Source organism: Pseudorasbora parva, chromosome 23, assembly GCF_024679245.1.
Source record: "Pseudorasbora parva isolate DD20220531a chromosome 23, ASM2467924v1, whole genome shotgun sequence".
In the NCBI taxonomy this organism is placed as follows: domain Eukaryota; kingdom Metazoa; phylum Chordata; class Actinopteri; order Cypriniformes; family Gobionidae; genus Pseudorasbora; species Pseudorasbora parva.
In genome coordinates, this window is record NC_090194.1 from 21,232,059 (window position 1) to 21,250,789 (window position 18,731).

The 18,731-nt window shown below is 39.5% G+C and overlaps 1 protein-coding gene across 4 annotated transcripts in view; it reads left to right on the forward strand.

Annotated features, from left to right (window-relative positions):
- The window catches only part of psd3l (pleckstrin and Sec7 domain containing 3, like), a 189,029-nt gene that overhangs the window by 56,638 nt on the left and 113,660 nt on the right, over positions 1-18,731 (forward strand). For all 4 annotated transcript variants that reach the window (XM_067432949.1, XM_067432950.1, XM_067432951.1 and 1 more), the window contains 3 exons: positions 5,284-5,475; positions 12,488-12,568; positions 17,453-17,565. In XM_067432949.1, the coding sequence (XP_067289050.1) occupies positions 5,284-5,475; positions 12,488-12,568; positions 17,453-17,565 (386 nt within the window). The remainder of the gene's footprint in view (positions 1-5,283; positions 5,476-12,487; positions 12,569-17,452; positions 17,566-18,731) is intronic.

Genomic DNA, 18,731 nt, shown 5'->3' on the forward strand with positions numbered 1-18,731 from the left:
CACAAAACTTTTGTATTTTATATTTACAGGGTGTTTACCTTTCGCTTTTTTGTGTCCTTTCTTTTTTCTTTTTACGTTTTAGTGATTTTAATGATAATGTAGTAATCATTTACAGAACTTTGCTCTACAATATTTGTAGTTTTGTAATGAAGATGCATACTGTGACATCAATATTAGAACAACATGCACTCATGTCTTCGAGAAATGCTGTTCATTTTCGAAAAGTCGTAAATAGAAACACGCTAATGTACTTTTAAGCACATCATGCACTTGTGCTCTAATTCTAGTTGCACTGCTGTGGCATTGTGTGCGATGTGAGAGATTAAACTGATACTGAGGGTGTAAAATACTCTGGTGAAATGTGAGGATCTGTCATTGTTTTCACATCTGCATTCATTTGTGCATGTTTTGATGTGCTGGTGTAGTGTGAAAACAGATGCTTTGCTGATCTATTATGCTTCTTTGACTGCCTCCCTGTGGTGAAACACTAGATTTACAACATCACCAATATCTGAATCCATTCTATATTTACTCTTTATGCAGCATTTGAGGAGTTTCCACTTTTAGAGTATTGATTTGCTATAGTTTTATAGTTTTGCATTTCCTGATACATACAGTATATTAGTTTAGCCTGAAGCCTATAATGGGGTTTTTCAGTTTATGAGTAAAATAAGGTCTGTGGTAAACAACTTAATGATACTTTGATGTTTTGTTCTACAAAGTAAATTACACACACCTATACTGAAGACGAGTTTTGAAGCAGTTATGTTTATTAAAAAAAAGAAGGTATGTTTCTAATAGGTAGCCTAACTAGATAACTATGTTTGGAGTGTAATTGGGTGCAGTTTACACTGTAGAACAAAACATCAAAGTGTCATCAAGTTATGTTTCCCACAGACCTCATTTTACTCTATAGGCTTTTTAGTATCAAAAATATCACTTCCTATATCTTCTGTTGTTAAAATCTATGTATAGAATGAGGCTGACAAAGACATAGTTTAATAAACTTTACATTAAGAAAAAAATACTGCTTGTTTCCTTTCTGGGTGGCTATTTTAAGTATTGTAGCTTGCGTAACTACCTGGCAACATTAAACAAAATAGTTCATAATAATAAGAGAGAGACATTTTAAATGCAAAAATAGGAGTTTTAAATAAGACTTTGCAATTGTCTACCTTTAAAAGAAAGCATAGTGAGACCGTAAAGAGAAGAAGAAATGTGATCGGGTCTTGAACCTGGGTCCACTATTATTATATTATATTTATAATTTTTTTTGGAATAAAAGTGTCAATAAACGTAAAAAAAAAAAAATATTAGCGATTGGCAACAACCTCATGTTACTGTACACACAATAGGTTTTGTGAATGTAAACTGGTAGGAGAAAAAGATCTAGGTCTTTTTTTGTTGTTGTCAAAAATACAATAAAATAGCAGTGTAATATATGCAGTTGCTGTTAATTATGACATTAATATTTGCAACAATATTGACTAAAGAAAGAGCAACACTGCATTAAATGCATTTCTTTGACTGTTTACTTGAAAAAAATACATTAAAAAGCTTGAAGCAATGTTAACTTCATTGAGAAACACTTGAAGGCGGAATAAATGTAAATGTGTTATTGATGGCAGTATTTAGACTGTATTTCACATTTACTTATGATATTATGAATAATTTTTGTTGCTGAAACATTTGTTGCATATTGAAGAAAACATTGCCTTCAGAAAGTGGAATTGAACAGCTAGTTCAAACAAACAGATGTACAGATATAGTGTGCTGCAACATCTGTTTCATAAGCCACTTTCACACATTAAACCTGCTAAATTGCTGTAAAATTGCCAAATTAGTAAAGGTATCACATTTGCTGTTTACACAAGCAACAGCTTTCGTTCTTTTACTGCTTTCACACATCAGCAGCAAAAAATGAGCACCAAACTATTTTTCAAATAATTTTTCATCCTCTTTAATGTTGGTGTTGTGTGTTTGTGTATGTTTTGTTGTGTATTGCTTCAGCTTTGAGTGCAAGGCAAATTACCTGAAAAGGACAGTAATGTACTCTAAATACTCGGAGACAACGGTAATTGGAAATTTTTTTAAATGCTGCAGTGTTTTCTTCATCCAGCCAGAAGTGCTTTAGTTTTCTGCCATCTGCTCAATTAAACACTTTTGGACTTCCAAGTCACAAGTGTTAGGAAGTGGTTCAGGATCACACATGTTGTTTGAAAATCGTATTTCTGGAAATCCGTTTCAGTCAGACTGCTCTGATCGGATTATGTGACTTTCTCACGCCACGTTAAGTGTATGGTCAGACGCTGTTATAGGACACGCGCTGAATGATGCTACAGAAACAAACTGGAAATGCAGAAAATGAAAATATAATGGAGACACTCCGCCTCACAAAACGCAGTAGTGCGGTGCATGTCGGCTGCACAATGTCATGTTGTAAATAAGATAACATCTGTATTGCAAACCCCTCTGTTTTGCAGTTGTTGTTGCTGTTTAATGCAACGTCATTGCTATAGAAACCAATGCAGATATCCCGGAAAACTTAAAATCTGCATGGACACACAAATCGGATCTGAATGGTTGCAATAATACGCAGTGTGGACAGCAATAATTTTAGATCAGATTCCAATCGGATGAACAAATAATAGGATTTGGACTGAGAGTGTGAACATAGCCAAAGTCTTGTGCAAGTGTCTCAGTCTTAAACTAATATAATTGTGTTTTGTAGGATATACCATTAAAGGGTTACTTCAGCGATTAGCTTATGGCTTTGTATCAGTAGAAACCCTGGAGTATATTCAAATGATTGTGCTTTCCCCCCTCATATCCCCCTGAGACAAGAGATTTATGCATTTTATTTCTGGAAAAATTCCTCCTTTGATGCAAATTGATGATATTTGCATCATAGGAGGAATGTTTGGCCAAAGGCTAAAGACTACAGCCAGCAGCTCGCAGCTACAGGCACTCATTTAAACGGAGCTATGGTGAGCAATGTAAGTCTTTTAACTTCTCAAATTAATTTCTATGAAAGTTAAGCTTGCAAAGGCATGAACTGAAATGCGCCAGACTGAACTCGCGTTGTGAATGTATGCCGCGAGTGTAGTCGCTATTACCTCAGCTTCAGCTCATTTATCTGACTCCTGCAGTTAGTGCTCAGTGCTGTGATACTCGCGCGGTGACTCAAACGTTATATTGAACAGACACGTTCAGTTTTTAATTGTAGTGTCTGCTCTAACTCAGTCACTGTAATCAAGTAGGTGGCTTTGGGAATGGCCTCACAGGGCAGCGAAGCATTCTGGGAATTGTAGTCTTTCATCCCCATGAGACAAAACATTTTTTTTGGTCTTTTCTCAGTCTAGAAGGCACCAAATTCAAAAATAATTTCACATTTCTACTACATTGATGACCCAGTTTCAATACAGATTCATCTTCCCAGTGCTGAAGTACCCCTTTAAGGTAAATTTAAATCCTGTCATTGTCTATTTTTATGTGCTATTACTATATTGGTATGCCCAGTATTTTCAATAATGAAAAAACTAGAATTATCTTATTGTCTAATTCTGTATTATGTATGGTACATTATTTGTGCAGTATAAGTTATGTTTCTTTTTTTAATGTTAAATATTAAACAGTTGGTCTACAAAGGTTTATAATGTTTCAAACTAAAATCATGGACAACTGTAAAAAAAACTACAACAAAAAACATTCTTCCCTAAAATAAAGCGATGAACGTTATTTGCTCTATTTTTTTCCCCTTCGTATTGTACTGTGGCCATGTTTCTAAACTAGGGAAACAGATTGTAGTGTAGGGAAATTTCTATTTGTTTTTGTGTCACTGTTTCTACCTTGAAGAATTGACAGCGCTCTTGTCCGATCAAAGTAGAGGAGCAGAAGGATCTGTTGCATAACTGCCTCCCCTGCCAATGAGCTGACCCAGTTTTTTTGTAATGTTTATTTTTTTATACAATATATCATGAACTTCTCTTTGTCTTTTTGTTGTCATTTGTTCAGGCACTCAACAGATGGCACTGTTAAACAGGAGGTGTGTGATGACTTGGGGATAACTGATACTGTACTAATACAGCAAATGAATAACAAACAAGATCTTCAGAAACCAACCCAAGTGAAGAGTACTATTAAATAAAGTTTTCATGGCCATTCATCTCCACCTGTGTTCAGAAGCATTTGTCTTATATCACATCTCTATGAAGTTCTGTGTGGATTATCATAACCTTCTTCATGACACAGCTAGTGTCTGTATTATCCTTCAGTGTCTAATGGCTCTGAAACCAGAATAAAACAGATTGGTCTCTGAGATCTTGGATGATGTTATTGATGTGGGAGGACAGCGGGTGATGGTTGTTACATTTGTCCGAGTTCTTTCTGGTGTAGTTTTGGCTTTCATCTCTATTGGCAGAGGCCTGTGGTGACATTGGCCTTCTGTATTGTCGTCCTGTGGATTTGGACTTTATGCAATTGTTTCTCTCTGGTGAAATGTGTCTGATGTTGCAGGCAGTGTGCGGTCTAGAGATATATTCAAATATGAATATGAGTCAGTAAAAGTCATCTACACAGAGTTTAATGGATGAACCGATTGAGATGTTTTGCTGGTCAGCGAATTGTTTAAAGGGGTAGTTCACCCAAAATGAAATTGATGTCATTAATGACTCACCCTTATGTTGTTCCAAACCCGTAAGACCTTTGTTCATCTTCGGAACACAGTTTAAGATATTTTATATTTTAGTCCCAGAGCATATGCAGTCTATACACACTTTACTGTCCATGTCCAGAAAGGGAATAAAAACATCATCAAAGTAGTCCATATGTGACATCAGTTGGTTGATTAGAATCTCTTGAAGCATCGAAAATACATTTTGGTCCAAAAATAACAAAAATTATGACTTTATTCAGCATCAGTTTTCTCTTCTGTGTTCCTCAAAAAAAGATTCAAACAGCAATGAATCGATCAATGATTCGGATCGCCAATGTCAAGTGATTTCAGTAGTTTGACACACGATCCAAGCTGCTGAAATCACGTGACATTGGCGATCCGAATCATTGATCGATTCATGGCCGTTTGAATCTTTTTTTGAGGAACACGGAAGAGAAGACAATGCTGAATAAAGTCATAGTTTTTGTTATTTTTGCATTGCCACTAAAATTAAATTAAAGCAGTGCCACTAAAAAATTTTATCCCTTGAAGGAAAAAAAATCTTTGAATAACTGACTAGCCGGTTGTTGTGTAATTGTAACTGTCTTTTGTGGTTGTGTGTTGTGTAGCAGCGATGCAGGGCTGAAGGACGTGCTGTCGGACTGGGACTCAGACATGGATGGTGTGGAATGTCTTAAGGACACAGATGTTCTCCACAATGGCAGCCGGAGCGACCAGGAAGCTGCCCGACGTCTGGCCAGGCGGCTTTACCACCTGGAGGGTTTCCGGCGCTCGGATGTCGCCAAACATCTGGGCAAGAAGTGAGTCCATTCAGCTATAAATTCAGTTTTGGGTTTTCTTCCTCTATTCTTTTTTTGATGTTGATTGGATACGTGTTATAACCACAAACCAGATTAATATTAGCTTCTAACTTGAACCTGAAGAAAGATTATTTTTATTATTAAAAATTATTTGCACTCAAAGCATGACTTCTGCTTTTTATAGCACAATTCAACATGGAATTACCATGAGAAAGGCAATCCTCTCTGTCATTGCACATAAAAACGTAGCAAACACAGCAATCTTTCTGTCTGTTTCAGTGTTGGGCCCAGTTGTCAATTTACACTAAAAGAGTGTGTATGCACAGTGTACATATTTGTGCAAGATTTAAAAAAAAATATTCCGACGTTTGTGTGAAAGTGGTGCATGAAAATTTCAATAACATTTTGTACATACAATTTCCAATTCAGGCCCCTGTAGTTTTACGTTGCTTGGCACAGTCAAGATTTTGACTTTCTAGCTGCTGACTTGGTGTTTACAGATAAACCCATTAATGCATAATTTTTATAATGATACTTTAAATTTAATTTAATTCCTTGTTACTGCAGTATTACTCTTTAAAGTTGCTTTGAAAAGAGCTTTATAAATGAATGGCAGAGGTGAGTCCAGTTGTAGATGGGGAAAACCTATTCCCACTTGTCCACGCCCTCAAAACAAATTTGACACCATATTTATGTTTTCATACCAAAGATCTTGTAACTACAAGTAGGTTTATAATGGACTTTATCAAAATAGCATCCTGTATAAAAGCACCCAAAACAACTCGATTTAAATTATCGTCTAGTTTACTATGGTGAACTGAGCTCATTGTTTTCTCAGATATGTTTATTTGCCTCTTTTAGATCTGTGTGTGACATTAGGTCAGTGACTGCACTAGAGCACTTAAACACCCTCAGTCCTCTTGAAGAACTGCCCTTAGCCCTTTAGCCCTTAGCCCCTTAGCCAAGTTCATCCCTCATATTCTCACACACAAAAATAAAGATTTGAACATACAGGCTTCATCCATATTCATAAGCACTCTCAGTGCCAGACACAGTACTCCAGAGGAGAGCATCATTACTCCAGTGTGCTCTCTAGCACCGCCTCCACAGCCCTGCACTCATCCTGTCTCACTCTCCTGCTGTCAAAAGACCATCACTGTCCACAGCCCTGCACTCATCCTGTCTCACTCTCCTGCTGTCAGAAGACCATCACTGTCCACAGCCCTGCACTCATCCTGTCTCACTCTCCTGCTGTCAGAAGACCATCACTGTCCACAGCCCTGCACTCATCCTGTCTAACTCTCCTGCTGTCAGAAGACCATCACTGTCCACAGCCCTGCACTCATCCTGTCTCACTCTCCTGCTGTTAGAAGACCATCACTGTCCACAGTCCTGCACTCATCCTGTCACACTCTCCTGCTGTCAGAAGACCATCACTGTCCACAGTCCTGCACTCATCCTGTCTCACTCTCCTGCTGTCAAAAACCATCACTGTCCACAGCATGTGCTCATCCTGTCTCACTCTCTTTCTGTCTGAAGATCATCACTGTCCACAGCATGTGCTCATCCTGTCTCACTCTCCTGCTGTCAAAAGACCATCACTGTCCACAGCATGTGCTCATCCTGTCTCCCTCTCCTGTTGTCTGAAGACCATCACTCATCACTGTCCACAGCATGTGCTCATCCTGTCTCACTCTCCTGTTGTCTGAAGACCATCACTCATCACTGTCCACAGCATGTACTCATCCTGTCTTACTCTCCTGCTGTCAGAAGACCATCACTGTCCACAGCATGTGCTCATCCTGTCTCACTCTCCTTCCGTCTGAAGATCATCACTGTCCACAGCATGTGCTCATACTGTCTCACTCTCCTGCTGTCAAAAGACCATCACTGTCCACAGCATGTGCTCATCCTGTCTCACTCTCCTGTTCTCTGAAGACCATCACTCATCACTGTCCCACAGCATGTGCTCATCCTGTCTCACTCTCCTGTTGTCAAAAGACCATCCCTGTCCACAGCATGTGCTCATCCTGTCTCACTCTCCCGTTGCCAAAAGACCATCACTGTCCACAGCATGTGCTCATCCTGTCTCACTCTCCTGCTGTCAAAAGACCATCACTGTCCACAGCATGTGCTCATCCTGTCTCACTCTCCTGCTGTCAAAAGACCATCACTGTCCACAGCATGGGCTCATCCTGTCTCACTCTCCTTCTGTCTGAAGATCATCACTGTCCACAGCATGTGCTCATCCTGTCTCACTCTCCTGTTGTCAAAAGACCATCACTGTCCACAGCACGTGCTCATCCTGTCTTACTCTCCTGCTGTCAAAAGACCATCACTGTCCACATCATGTGATCATCCCGTCTCCCTCTCCTGTTGTCTGAAGACCATCACTGTCCACAGCCCTGCACTCATCCTGTCTCACTCTCCTGCTGTCTGAAGATCATCACTGTCCACAGCATGTGCTCATCCTGTCTTACTCTCCTGCTGTCAAAAGACCATCACTGTCCACAGCATGTGCTCATCCTGTCTCACTCTCCTGCTGTCAAAAGACCATCACTGTCCACAGCATGTGCTCATCCTGTCTCACTCTCCTGTTGTCAAAAGACCATCACTGTCCACAGCATGTGCTCATCCTGTCTTACTCTCCTGCTGTCAAAAGACCATCACTGTCCACAGCATGTGCTCATCCTGTCTCCCTCTCCTGTTGTCTGAAGACCATTACTGTCCACAGCCCTGCACTCATCCTGTCTCACTCTCCTGCTGTCTGAAGATCATCACTGTCCACAGCATGTGCTCATCCTGTCTCACTCTCCTTCTGTCTGAAGATCATCACTGTTCACAGCATGTGCTCATCCTGTCTCACTCTCCTGCTGTCAAAAACCATCACTGTCCACAGCATGTGCTCATCCTGTCTCACTCTCCTGTTGTCTGAAGACCATCACTCATCATTGTCCACAGCATGTGCTCATCCTGTCTCACTCTCCTATTGTCAAAAGACCAACACTGTCCACAGCATGTGCTCATCCTGTCTCACTCTCCTACTGTCTGAAGACCATCACTGTACACAGCATGTGCTCATCCTGTCTCACTCTCTTTCTGTCTGAAGACCGTCACTGTCCACAGCCCTGCACTCATCCTGTCTCACTCTCCTGCTGTCTGAAGATCATCACTGTCCACAGCATGTGCTCATCCTGTCTCCCTCTCCTGTTGTCTGAAGACCATCACTGTCCACAGCCCTGCACTCATCCTGTCTCACTCTCCTGCTGTCTGAAGATCATCACTGTCCACAGCATGTGCTCATCCTGTCTCACTCTCCTTCTGTCTGAAGATCATCACTGTTCACAGCATGTGCTCATCCTGTCTCACTCTCCTGCTGTCAAAAACCATCACTGTCCACAGCATGTGCTCATCCTGTCTCACTCTCCTGTTGTCTGAAGACCATCACTCATCACTGTCCACAGCATGTGCTCATCCTGTCTCACTCTCCTATTGTCAAAAGACCATCACTGTCCACAGCATGTGCTCCTCCTGTCTCACTCTCCTACTGTCGAAAGACCATCACTGTACACAGCATGTGCTCATCCTGTCTCCCTCTCCTGTTGTCTGAAGACCATTACTGTCCACAGCCCTGCACTCATCCTGTCTCACTCTCCTGCTGTCTGAAGATCATCACTGTCCACAGCATGTGCTCATCCTGTCTCACTCTCCTTCTGTCTGAAGATCATCACTGTTCACAGCATGTGCTCATCCTGTCTCACTCTCCTGCTGTCAAAAACCATCACTGTCCACAGCATGTGCTCATCCTGTCTCACTCTCCTGTTGTCTCAAGACCATCACTCATCATTGTCCACAGCATGTGCTCATCCTGTCTCACTCTCCTATTGTCAAAAGACCATCACTGTCCACAGCATGTGCTCATCCTGTCTCCCTCTCCTGTTGTCTGAAGACCATTACTGTCCACAGCCCTGCACTCATCCTGTCTCACTCTCCTGCTGTCTGAAGATCATCACTGTCCACAGCATGTGCTCATCCTGTCTCACTCTCCTTCTGTCTGAAGATCATCACTGTTCACAGCATGTGCTCATCCTGTCTCACTCTCCTGCTGTCAAAAACCATCACTGTCCACAGCATGTGCTCATCCTGTCTCACTCTCCTGTTGTCTGAAGACCATCACTCATCATTGTCCACAGCATGTGCTCATCCTGTCTCACTCTCCTATTGTCAAAAGACCATCACTGTCCACAGCATGTGCTCATCCTGTCTCACTCTCCTACTGTCTGAAGACCATCACTGTACACAGCATGTGCTCATCCTGTCTCACTCTCTTTCTGTCTGAAGACCGTCACTGTCCACAGCCCTGCACTCATCCTGTCTCACTCTCCTGCTGTCTGAAGATCATCACTGTCCACAGCATGTGCTCATCCTGTCTCCCTCTCCTGTTGTCTGAAGACCATCACTGTCCACAGCCCTGCACTCATCCTGTCTCACTCTCCTGCTGTCTGAAGATCATCACTGTCCACAGCATGTGCTCATCCTGTCTCACTCTCCTTCTGTCTGAAGATCATCACTGTTCACAGCATGTGCTCATCCTGTCTCACTCTCCTGCTGTCAAAAACCATCACTGTCCACAGCATGTGCTCATCCTGTCTCACTCTCCTGTTGTCTGAAGACCATCACTCATCATTGTCCACAGCATGTGCTCATCCTGTCTCACTCTCCTGTTGTCTGAAGACCATCACTCATCACAGTCCACAGCATGTGCTCATCCTGTCTCACTCTCCTATTGTCAAAAGACCATCACTGTCCACAGCATGTGCTCCTCCTGTCTCACTCTCCTACTGTCGAAAGACCATCACTGTACACAGCATGTGCTCATCCTGTCTCCCTCTCCTGTTGTCTGAAGACCATTACTGTCCACAGCCCTGCACTCATCCTGTCTCACTCTCCTGCTGTCTGAAGATCATCACTGTCCACAGCATGTGCTTATCCTGTCTCACTCTCCTATTGTCAAAAGACCACCATTGTCCACAGTCCTGCACTCATCCTGTCTCACTCTCTTTCTGTCTGAAGACCATCACTGTCCACAGCATGTGCTCATCCTGTCTCATTCTACTGTTGTCAGAAGACCATCACTGTCCACAGCATGTGCTCATCCTGTCTCACTCTTCTGTTGCCTGAAGACCATCACTTATCACTGTACACAGCATGTGCTCATCCTGTCTCACTCTCCTGCTGTCTGAAGACCATCACTGTCCAAAGCATGTGCTCTGTCTCACTCTCCTGCTTTCTGGAGACCATCACTCTCTGGAGCTTGTGCTTATCCTGTCTCACTCTCCTGCTGTCTGAAGACCATCACTGTTCACAGTTTGTGGTCATCCTGTCTCACTCTCCTGCGGGTCAGTTGAGTGGTTCATGTAGGTTGTCTACAAACTGGAAAGGTTGGTGGTTCGATCCCCGGTTCCACCCGAGGTGTCCATAGACACCTAACCCCAGCTGCTCCCGATGAGCTCGATGGTGCCTTGCATGGCTGACACCGCCGTCGGTGTATGTGAGGCAAGATGTAAAATGGCTTTGGATGGCCATGGGTCTGTTGAAAGCACTATATGCAGTCCATTTACTATTTACTATCCTTCTGTCTAAAGATCATCACTGTCTGCAGCTCATCACGCAGATCTTCACACAAGTCTTTTCAAGCAGCCATTGACAAATAGCATGAGATCCTGTCTTTTAATACAGCAAAAAACAGCTGCCTCTGCTAAATGATCATGAGCCGATAATATGATTTACAATCAAAATTCTAGATAAACTAATCAAATCTATTTTCTAGCAGTCCTGTATTTGTGCCGCTTTTGAAAATTCATAGTAAATAAAAGTCATAGTAAATAATTTTTGGTTATACAAAAATTGTCGTCATTTACTAATTGCCTCATGTTGTTAAGAAGCTGTATTACCTTTTTCCTCTGTGTAACACATCATATATTTAAATTGCACATTTTTATCCAAAGCACAAAGCGCATTTTTATCATGCGTTTACTAGGAATTGAACCCATTATCTCTCTGCTAGCCTAACCATGTTCCAACTAAATGGCAGCAAAACTGCTTTGAAATGCAACATGAACACAAGTACACCTACAATTTGTACAAGAGAAAGCATAAGTATATAGTACTTAAAACGCCTAATATAAAGTGAGGCCATATCAACATAATTCTCAAGCCTATCCAGGAGAATGTCATTGTCTTTAGTGTCAAAGGCAGCACTAACGTCTAATATCAGTAGAAAGGAGATGTGGCTTTGGTCAGATGAAAGGAGCAAGTCAAAGGCAGTATAATTGCAACAATTTGCACTGGAAAGTAAATTAAAGGTAAAGTGTTTTAGTAGAGAAGGTAAAGTGTTTTAGTAGAGAAATAAATGGAGAATGAATACAATAGTAGGTATACGAACTACACGCCAACTGCAGTCCAAGCTTTACAGTTTCCTCAATTCTCTCTCTCATTCAATTCTATCTGTGTGTGTGTGTGTGTGTGTGTCCCTCCCCCATTGAAGTATCATGTTCGAATATATGAATACCAATGCTTAATAATTGCCTCTATATTAAAATTCATTGGTCAAATGGTGTGGGAGCCCTGAATGTCAAATCTCAAGCATATAGCATCACCACTGCAAAATGTCTGTCTGGCAATGTATGTAATTTTCTTTATAGTGCTATGTTTTCTCTTGTGCAACCCTCTCCATTATAGAGTCGTGTCAGGGTATATTAGTGTCTGTTCAGGGTTGTTCATCATAAACTAGTGAAACACTCTGAATTTCACTTTATTCAATCCCTGTCACTGATATTTCACTCGTACAGTCAGTGAGTATAAAAAGATTTGATGTGCTGTTATAATGCACAAATTTGATTGTCAGATTTCACAGAATGGAGGTCATGTCCAGTTGAACTGCTGCTAATGTGAATATCTTAGAGAATATCTCTTTAATAATGTAGTATATTTCTTGTGTTTGCATTTACAGTAATGACTTCAGTAAGATGGTTGCAGAAGAGTACCTCACATTCTTTGAGTTTACAGACCAGACATTGGACCAATCGCTCAGGTACTTCTCATGTCATCATGTTAGTGATGTGTGGCTCTGATGTGTGATTGACTATAGGGTTGACGCAGTTCAGAAATTTGGCTCAACGCGATATGTGGTATTACAAACATAATTTATCCTGATTTTACTGCATAAAAAGCAGTAACTGACAGAGAGACACGTTTTAAAACATTTATTTATTGTTAAATGCAAGACAGAAACATTCCTATTTAAAATATTTAACCACTTCAGCTCTGCAGCACAATTAGCATTTTTTAGAGAATTAGGCATATCCAAATTTAAAAGAGTGCCCTAACCACATTAGGGATGAAATGGTATGGAAATTTCACATCACAGTTACAGTGACCCAAATTATCACGGTTATCAATATTATCACGGTTTTGTTCAAATGAGATCAAGTGTTCAAAAAGAACCAATGCACACACTGAAAACATTTAAACAAGTTTTATATTTGAAAATCAACAAACAACAAATAAATCAAGCAGCTCTATGCACTTTTTAAAAGCAAGATTGTATTCTGTGGGATTTCCTTCTTTATATTGGCCGTCGTCAATAGCACCACATAATGCATAAATAATAATTTGATGTAAATATAATCTCTAACATTATCTCTATAAATATGTTCAAGCAGTATTCTCTTCAGTGTCCTATCAGCTGACACATTTAAATCTAGCATATGATACATTGAGCCCAAACAGTATCCCAGTAAAATAAATCATCCATATTTTCATATGATTTGACAGTTTATTTTATTAAATATCAAAAATCCAAAAGTGTGCATTATACCCGACACCTATGATCACTTTACAGTCAGTTTTATACAAAAGCGCATACCTATGTTGTACGAAGCGAGGCATTGTCAAATGTCAACAGAGCTCAACTGCACTGTGTTGCCAAGTCCGCGTTTTTTTCCGCGGGTTGTTTTCTATGTCCGCGGGTTGAAGCTATTATTATGTGATATATAGACCCATGAGTGCGAATTTTAGCAGACAACCTTGCCAAAATAACACACATTTTACCCCTCAAACACCATTTTTTTCCGGAGAACCCCCCCCCGAGAAGCTAATGTTTTGGGCTAGTAGTTGGCGGGTTTTGTTGTAAAAACTTGGCAACCCTGTCTGCACGTGCGCTGGAATAAACGATATTTCCCGATGTTGTAAAAAAAAATAAAAAAATCTTTTTTTGATACACAGAGTACTTACCCAACATGATCATAATTTTTGAGAGAAATTGTGAAGGTGAATGCATATACAAACAAGCTCTCCGTTTAGGATTCGAAAAAATATAACCCAAGCGCCTTTGATGACGTGCATGATTACGTTACTGTTTATCATCTGTTCATCATCGTCTAAAGCCCGCCCTGATGATTTCATTGGTCCGAACAGTTCCTGTTCGGAGATAATTACTCCTCTATGGATCGAGTCCAGACCGAACCGCCGGACCTAAACTTTTTGTGGGCGGGGCTAAGTTCGGCTGGCATCCAGACTATGAATCTCCTGCATACATCGCACATTCATCTCTGCTTTGAGTGCAGATTTCAATGAGTGAGAGTGCACTCTGAACAAAACTCTGGCTAATCTGAACGCATCTGATTATTAGACATTGCATTCACAAACTCAATAGAAACACGTGTGATATGTTATAATGCGCAAAGCGATTATAACAGATAGCTTTTGAGAAGCCTATAATAAATAGGTGACTCGAGCAACAGCAACGTGAGTGACTGTGTTACACGCCACAGCCGAAATACACCAAACAAACAGCGGGTGTTGTGTCAAGCCCTGATTATTATTCCTTAAATGTCACCCTAGTCATGCCTGAACGTGTTCGTTCGTCTTTGGCTTAAGCTTCACGTTATTATTTCCCATAAAACGTAGGTTTGGTATTAAGGAACAAATTCAGACTGTATTATTTTCTTCTATGTTTATAAATGCAGAAGTTATTGGGTTATTAAGAAAGTTGAGGTTCTAATCTTTCAAATGATACCATGTATGTCTAGTTTTGTTGTGCTCGAGTTATAGATTTTTAAAAATGATGAAATTTTGGACCCACGGTTCTTGTTTTTGTTTTTTCTTTTAATCGTTAACACTCTAGAAATTTACTTCAGCATATGATATATAACTTAATTATCAACAATTTAGGATACAGCATAAAAAAAAAGTTAAATCTTGTAATCATGCACAAACGACTTGACTTGACCATCTCTGAGAAAAGCTAGGTGAGATTTTGATACAGCAAGAGAGAAGACATTGATGACATGCTTTTCATTTATTTGGGAAAAAAAGGAGAATGTGTATTGCTATCTCTACAGGAACTTATGTGCCTTTTTTAGCACACAAAGATTGAACTAAAGAATTAACTTGCATTTAACAAACTGCCAACTTCAGTGTAGCTTTAAACCTCATTTATACTCGACGCGACCGCACGAGCGTGAGGGTGCACGCGGCAAAAATGACATCAACGCAGAGTGCTCGAGACCCCATTTGACTTGGTGCTGTGCACGTCAAATTTTGTAACTTTGCTGGCGGCTCTGGAACCGTCTCATTACGCCAGCCCCCGGTCTGCACGTCGGAATATAAACCTCCCCAAACGAGGCATGCGCGCGCAGTCAGCGAGAGTGACGAGAAAAACGAACAATCATGCAAATGGAAATTATCGCGGCCGGAAAAATTATCGAGCTAAATTTTTTTTTATCGTGAGATTAATTGATTTATTTACTGTAGCGACAGGCCTATTAATACTGTAATATCCGTCTACAGCAGTGGCTTGTAGTCAACAGCATGACATAGTGTGCAGATGCTGCTCAGTGTTCCTCACCAAATTAATGAGAAGGGTTTTTAATCTAAATAAAGGGCCATAGGATTGTAAAATGTGTCCGTGTGATTGATCATTTCATTATATTACGTTTTTAATAATCAAATAGGCTAACTAACAGAACGTGTCACCAATGCCACCTCAGATCTGTTATTCAGAATGTGTGGACGCACTCTTCTTGGAACAATGCGCTGAACACTACAACTAAACCCATTGAATTCACAACGATTTATTAAAATAGTGTTCTCAAAGTAAAATGATGTAATATGACAGTCCCAATCATAGTTATTATTAGCTGCGCATTGCTGTTTGAGCTGCACACGCTGAAGCGCTGAATGAACATCGGTAAACTGGAGCACTTTGCTAGCGCATTATTTGCTTGCTATTCAGAATGTATGTTTTTCAGTCATGTTGTGGAGCAATGCACTGAAACATGGCAGTTAAACCCAAATAATTCACTATGTTTTATAATAATATTGTTCTCTTTCTAATTTTATGTAATATGACCGTCCCAATCATAGTCATTATTAGTCATGCATTGCTGATTGAGCTGCCCGCTTTGAAGATAATCACTGGTTATTTATGTGCTGATTAATAAAAAAAAATCTTCATAATTTATGAAATGTATTTTTGTTGTCTGTACTGTAATATGTCAGAAGCAGGGTTGGGTACTGAAACCCGGTGCCTCTATAACCGGTATGTAACGCAAATTTCGGTGCCACAAAAATTCAAATGTGCTTTCATACTTTGCCTGGAGCCAAGCCAGAGACAGACATGCTCAGCGATACAACTAAATGATACATCTATGGCCTTTTTTGTGATTATTTCACATTGAATATATACATTTTTAAAGGTGTTAACTGTAATCTTACATCAAAAAATTATAACCTCATAGAGGATCAAAATTAGTCAAACATTTTGCCCTAAAACAGACAGTTAATCATCATAATCGTCAAAGTCCTTAAAACTGGCAATTAATCAGCATAACCACCATTATTTTTTGGACAATTAATCGTCAGCCATATTTCTTAATTGTGACAGTCCTAGTGCCAAATGCTATAACTTTTGATTACTTTATGCTATCACCATAAAATGTGATCCATATGCAACTCACATGTAGGGGGATTTCACCAAAAAAGACTTGTCCGGGTTTCCTTCATGCCAAAAAATAAATAAAATTATATATATATCAGACATGAATGAGAACTTGCGCGCGCTGTGAGAATATTTCTCTGTGCACTCATCTGAAAGAACACGCACGTCTCAAAGCGGAAATATTCTCTTTCAAGTCTCTTGTCGCTTGAACGGACAAACTCACACACAAAGTATGTCAACATGTCCATCCTGATGATTATCCAAGCAGACATATTCTGTAGGCTATATATGCCTTAAGATACCTTTATAGATTCAAGAAAGACTTAAAGGGGCAGTAACCCCTTTTGTTAATGTCAACAAATCACTCACTGATCTTGATCTTGATTGAATAGCTTTTGTAAGTTTAATAAGGATTAATCTTTCATTTAAACAGTTAAATATGCAGTTATTTTACATTTGATTACTTTATTCAATTTCTCTACCTAAAAACTAACGTTAGACTTACTTGAAAAACCTGAAAAGCATTGTTTATTTTATAAATATCTTTGCTCAATAGTATTTATTTGGGCTGCTGCTTGTATTTAAGTTATTTGTTCTTATTTTCTTTATTTTTATTTGACAGTAGTCCTTTTTTCCCTGAACATAGTAAATACAGAACCGTACTGAAACCGTGAACCTAAAACCGTGATACAAACCAAACCGTGAGCAATCTGTACCGTTACACCCCTAGCGTAATGTATGTGAGGGGGTGCCACAAAATGTTGAAAATTTTCAAGGGTGCCATGACTGAAAAAAGGTTAGGAAACACTCATCTAGGCAACGAAAGAATGATAAATATGTTTTTTAAATGAGTCTAAGCATATATGACGTGTGTGTGTTTATTATACATTTTCTGTGATTGTCTCTATAAACAAGAGGCATCATGTTCATGTGTCTTGTGATGGCCATGTTTATATTGCTGTTTTTCTGTTGCAGATGTTTTCTGAAAGCTTTCTCACTAATGGGTGAGACTCAGGAGAGGGAACGGGTGTTAATTCATTTCTCTAATCGGTACTATCAGTGTAACCCCACCGTCATCACTGCACAAGGTACTAGTGCATGTCAACCTCACACAACCTTTCTCGGTCACTCATTAATTACAAGATTAGTATTTTCCATCATTAAAAGAATATGTGATAGAGACTTTGCTCAGCTTTGTGTTTGCATCCTGATAACCCAGCTGGAGTTCATTTTACTATATTGACCATATGACTGTACGTTATTCTGCTTATTGTATGGCTATTTACCAAATAATACATAAATGTATAAGGTATCGATTTGATTTCGCCCTGCAACTCAGTCTGGAAACCTGAAAATTAATTTCCACTGCTTTTGTTACACTTTTGCGGGAACCAATCACAGACTGGCTTATCCACCTGGTGTGCTATTGGTTGGTAGAGAAGCGATGGGTCGTTGTCTGTTGATCACGCCTCTTGTGGTCTTATTGTTTGAAGGACCATCCAGTTGCATACGAAATCATTAAAATAATGCTCGTTTATCACACTTCTTGTGCTGTAGAAAATACATCCCAGACCAATGTTCAATTTTAAATTGAGCTTGTTCAGGTGATAACCAGACAATGATATATTGATACTCGTTGAAATTAATAATGCAAGAATAGGAGAGGGTTCAAATGTTAAACAGATTTTGATGAAGTTCTTTCCTGTCAATGTTCATTGATAAATAACATCTACATTTTCAATTTCAACTATTGCATTTCCATAAAACTGTGTATTTTATGATATATATTGTTATCAACCAAAATCTTATGAATAGTATGATACATGCGTATTTGGTTACACTTTTTAGGGTTCATTCTCACTATTAAATCGTTGCTTATTAGAATGCATATTACTAGGATATTGTCTGTTTATTAGTACTTATAAAGCACATATTAATGCCTCATTCTGCACGACTTTATTCTACATCTCTTAATAATCCTACCTAATATCCAAACTTAACAGCTACACTACTAACTATTAATTAGGAGTAATTAGTAGTTTATTTAGTTTATATAGTCTATTTAATAGTGAGAAATATAAAGTGTGACCATATATATATTTCTTTTTTATGAAAAGTAATACAAAAGACATACATCTGGCACAGCTAATACTGTCTGAAAGTTGCCTGAGGACTATTTTAGTGTTAACTGCTTTGAAATATAGAACTCGCTCCAAATGAAATATTGTGGTATTGCACAAAATTAGTTATCTCT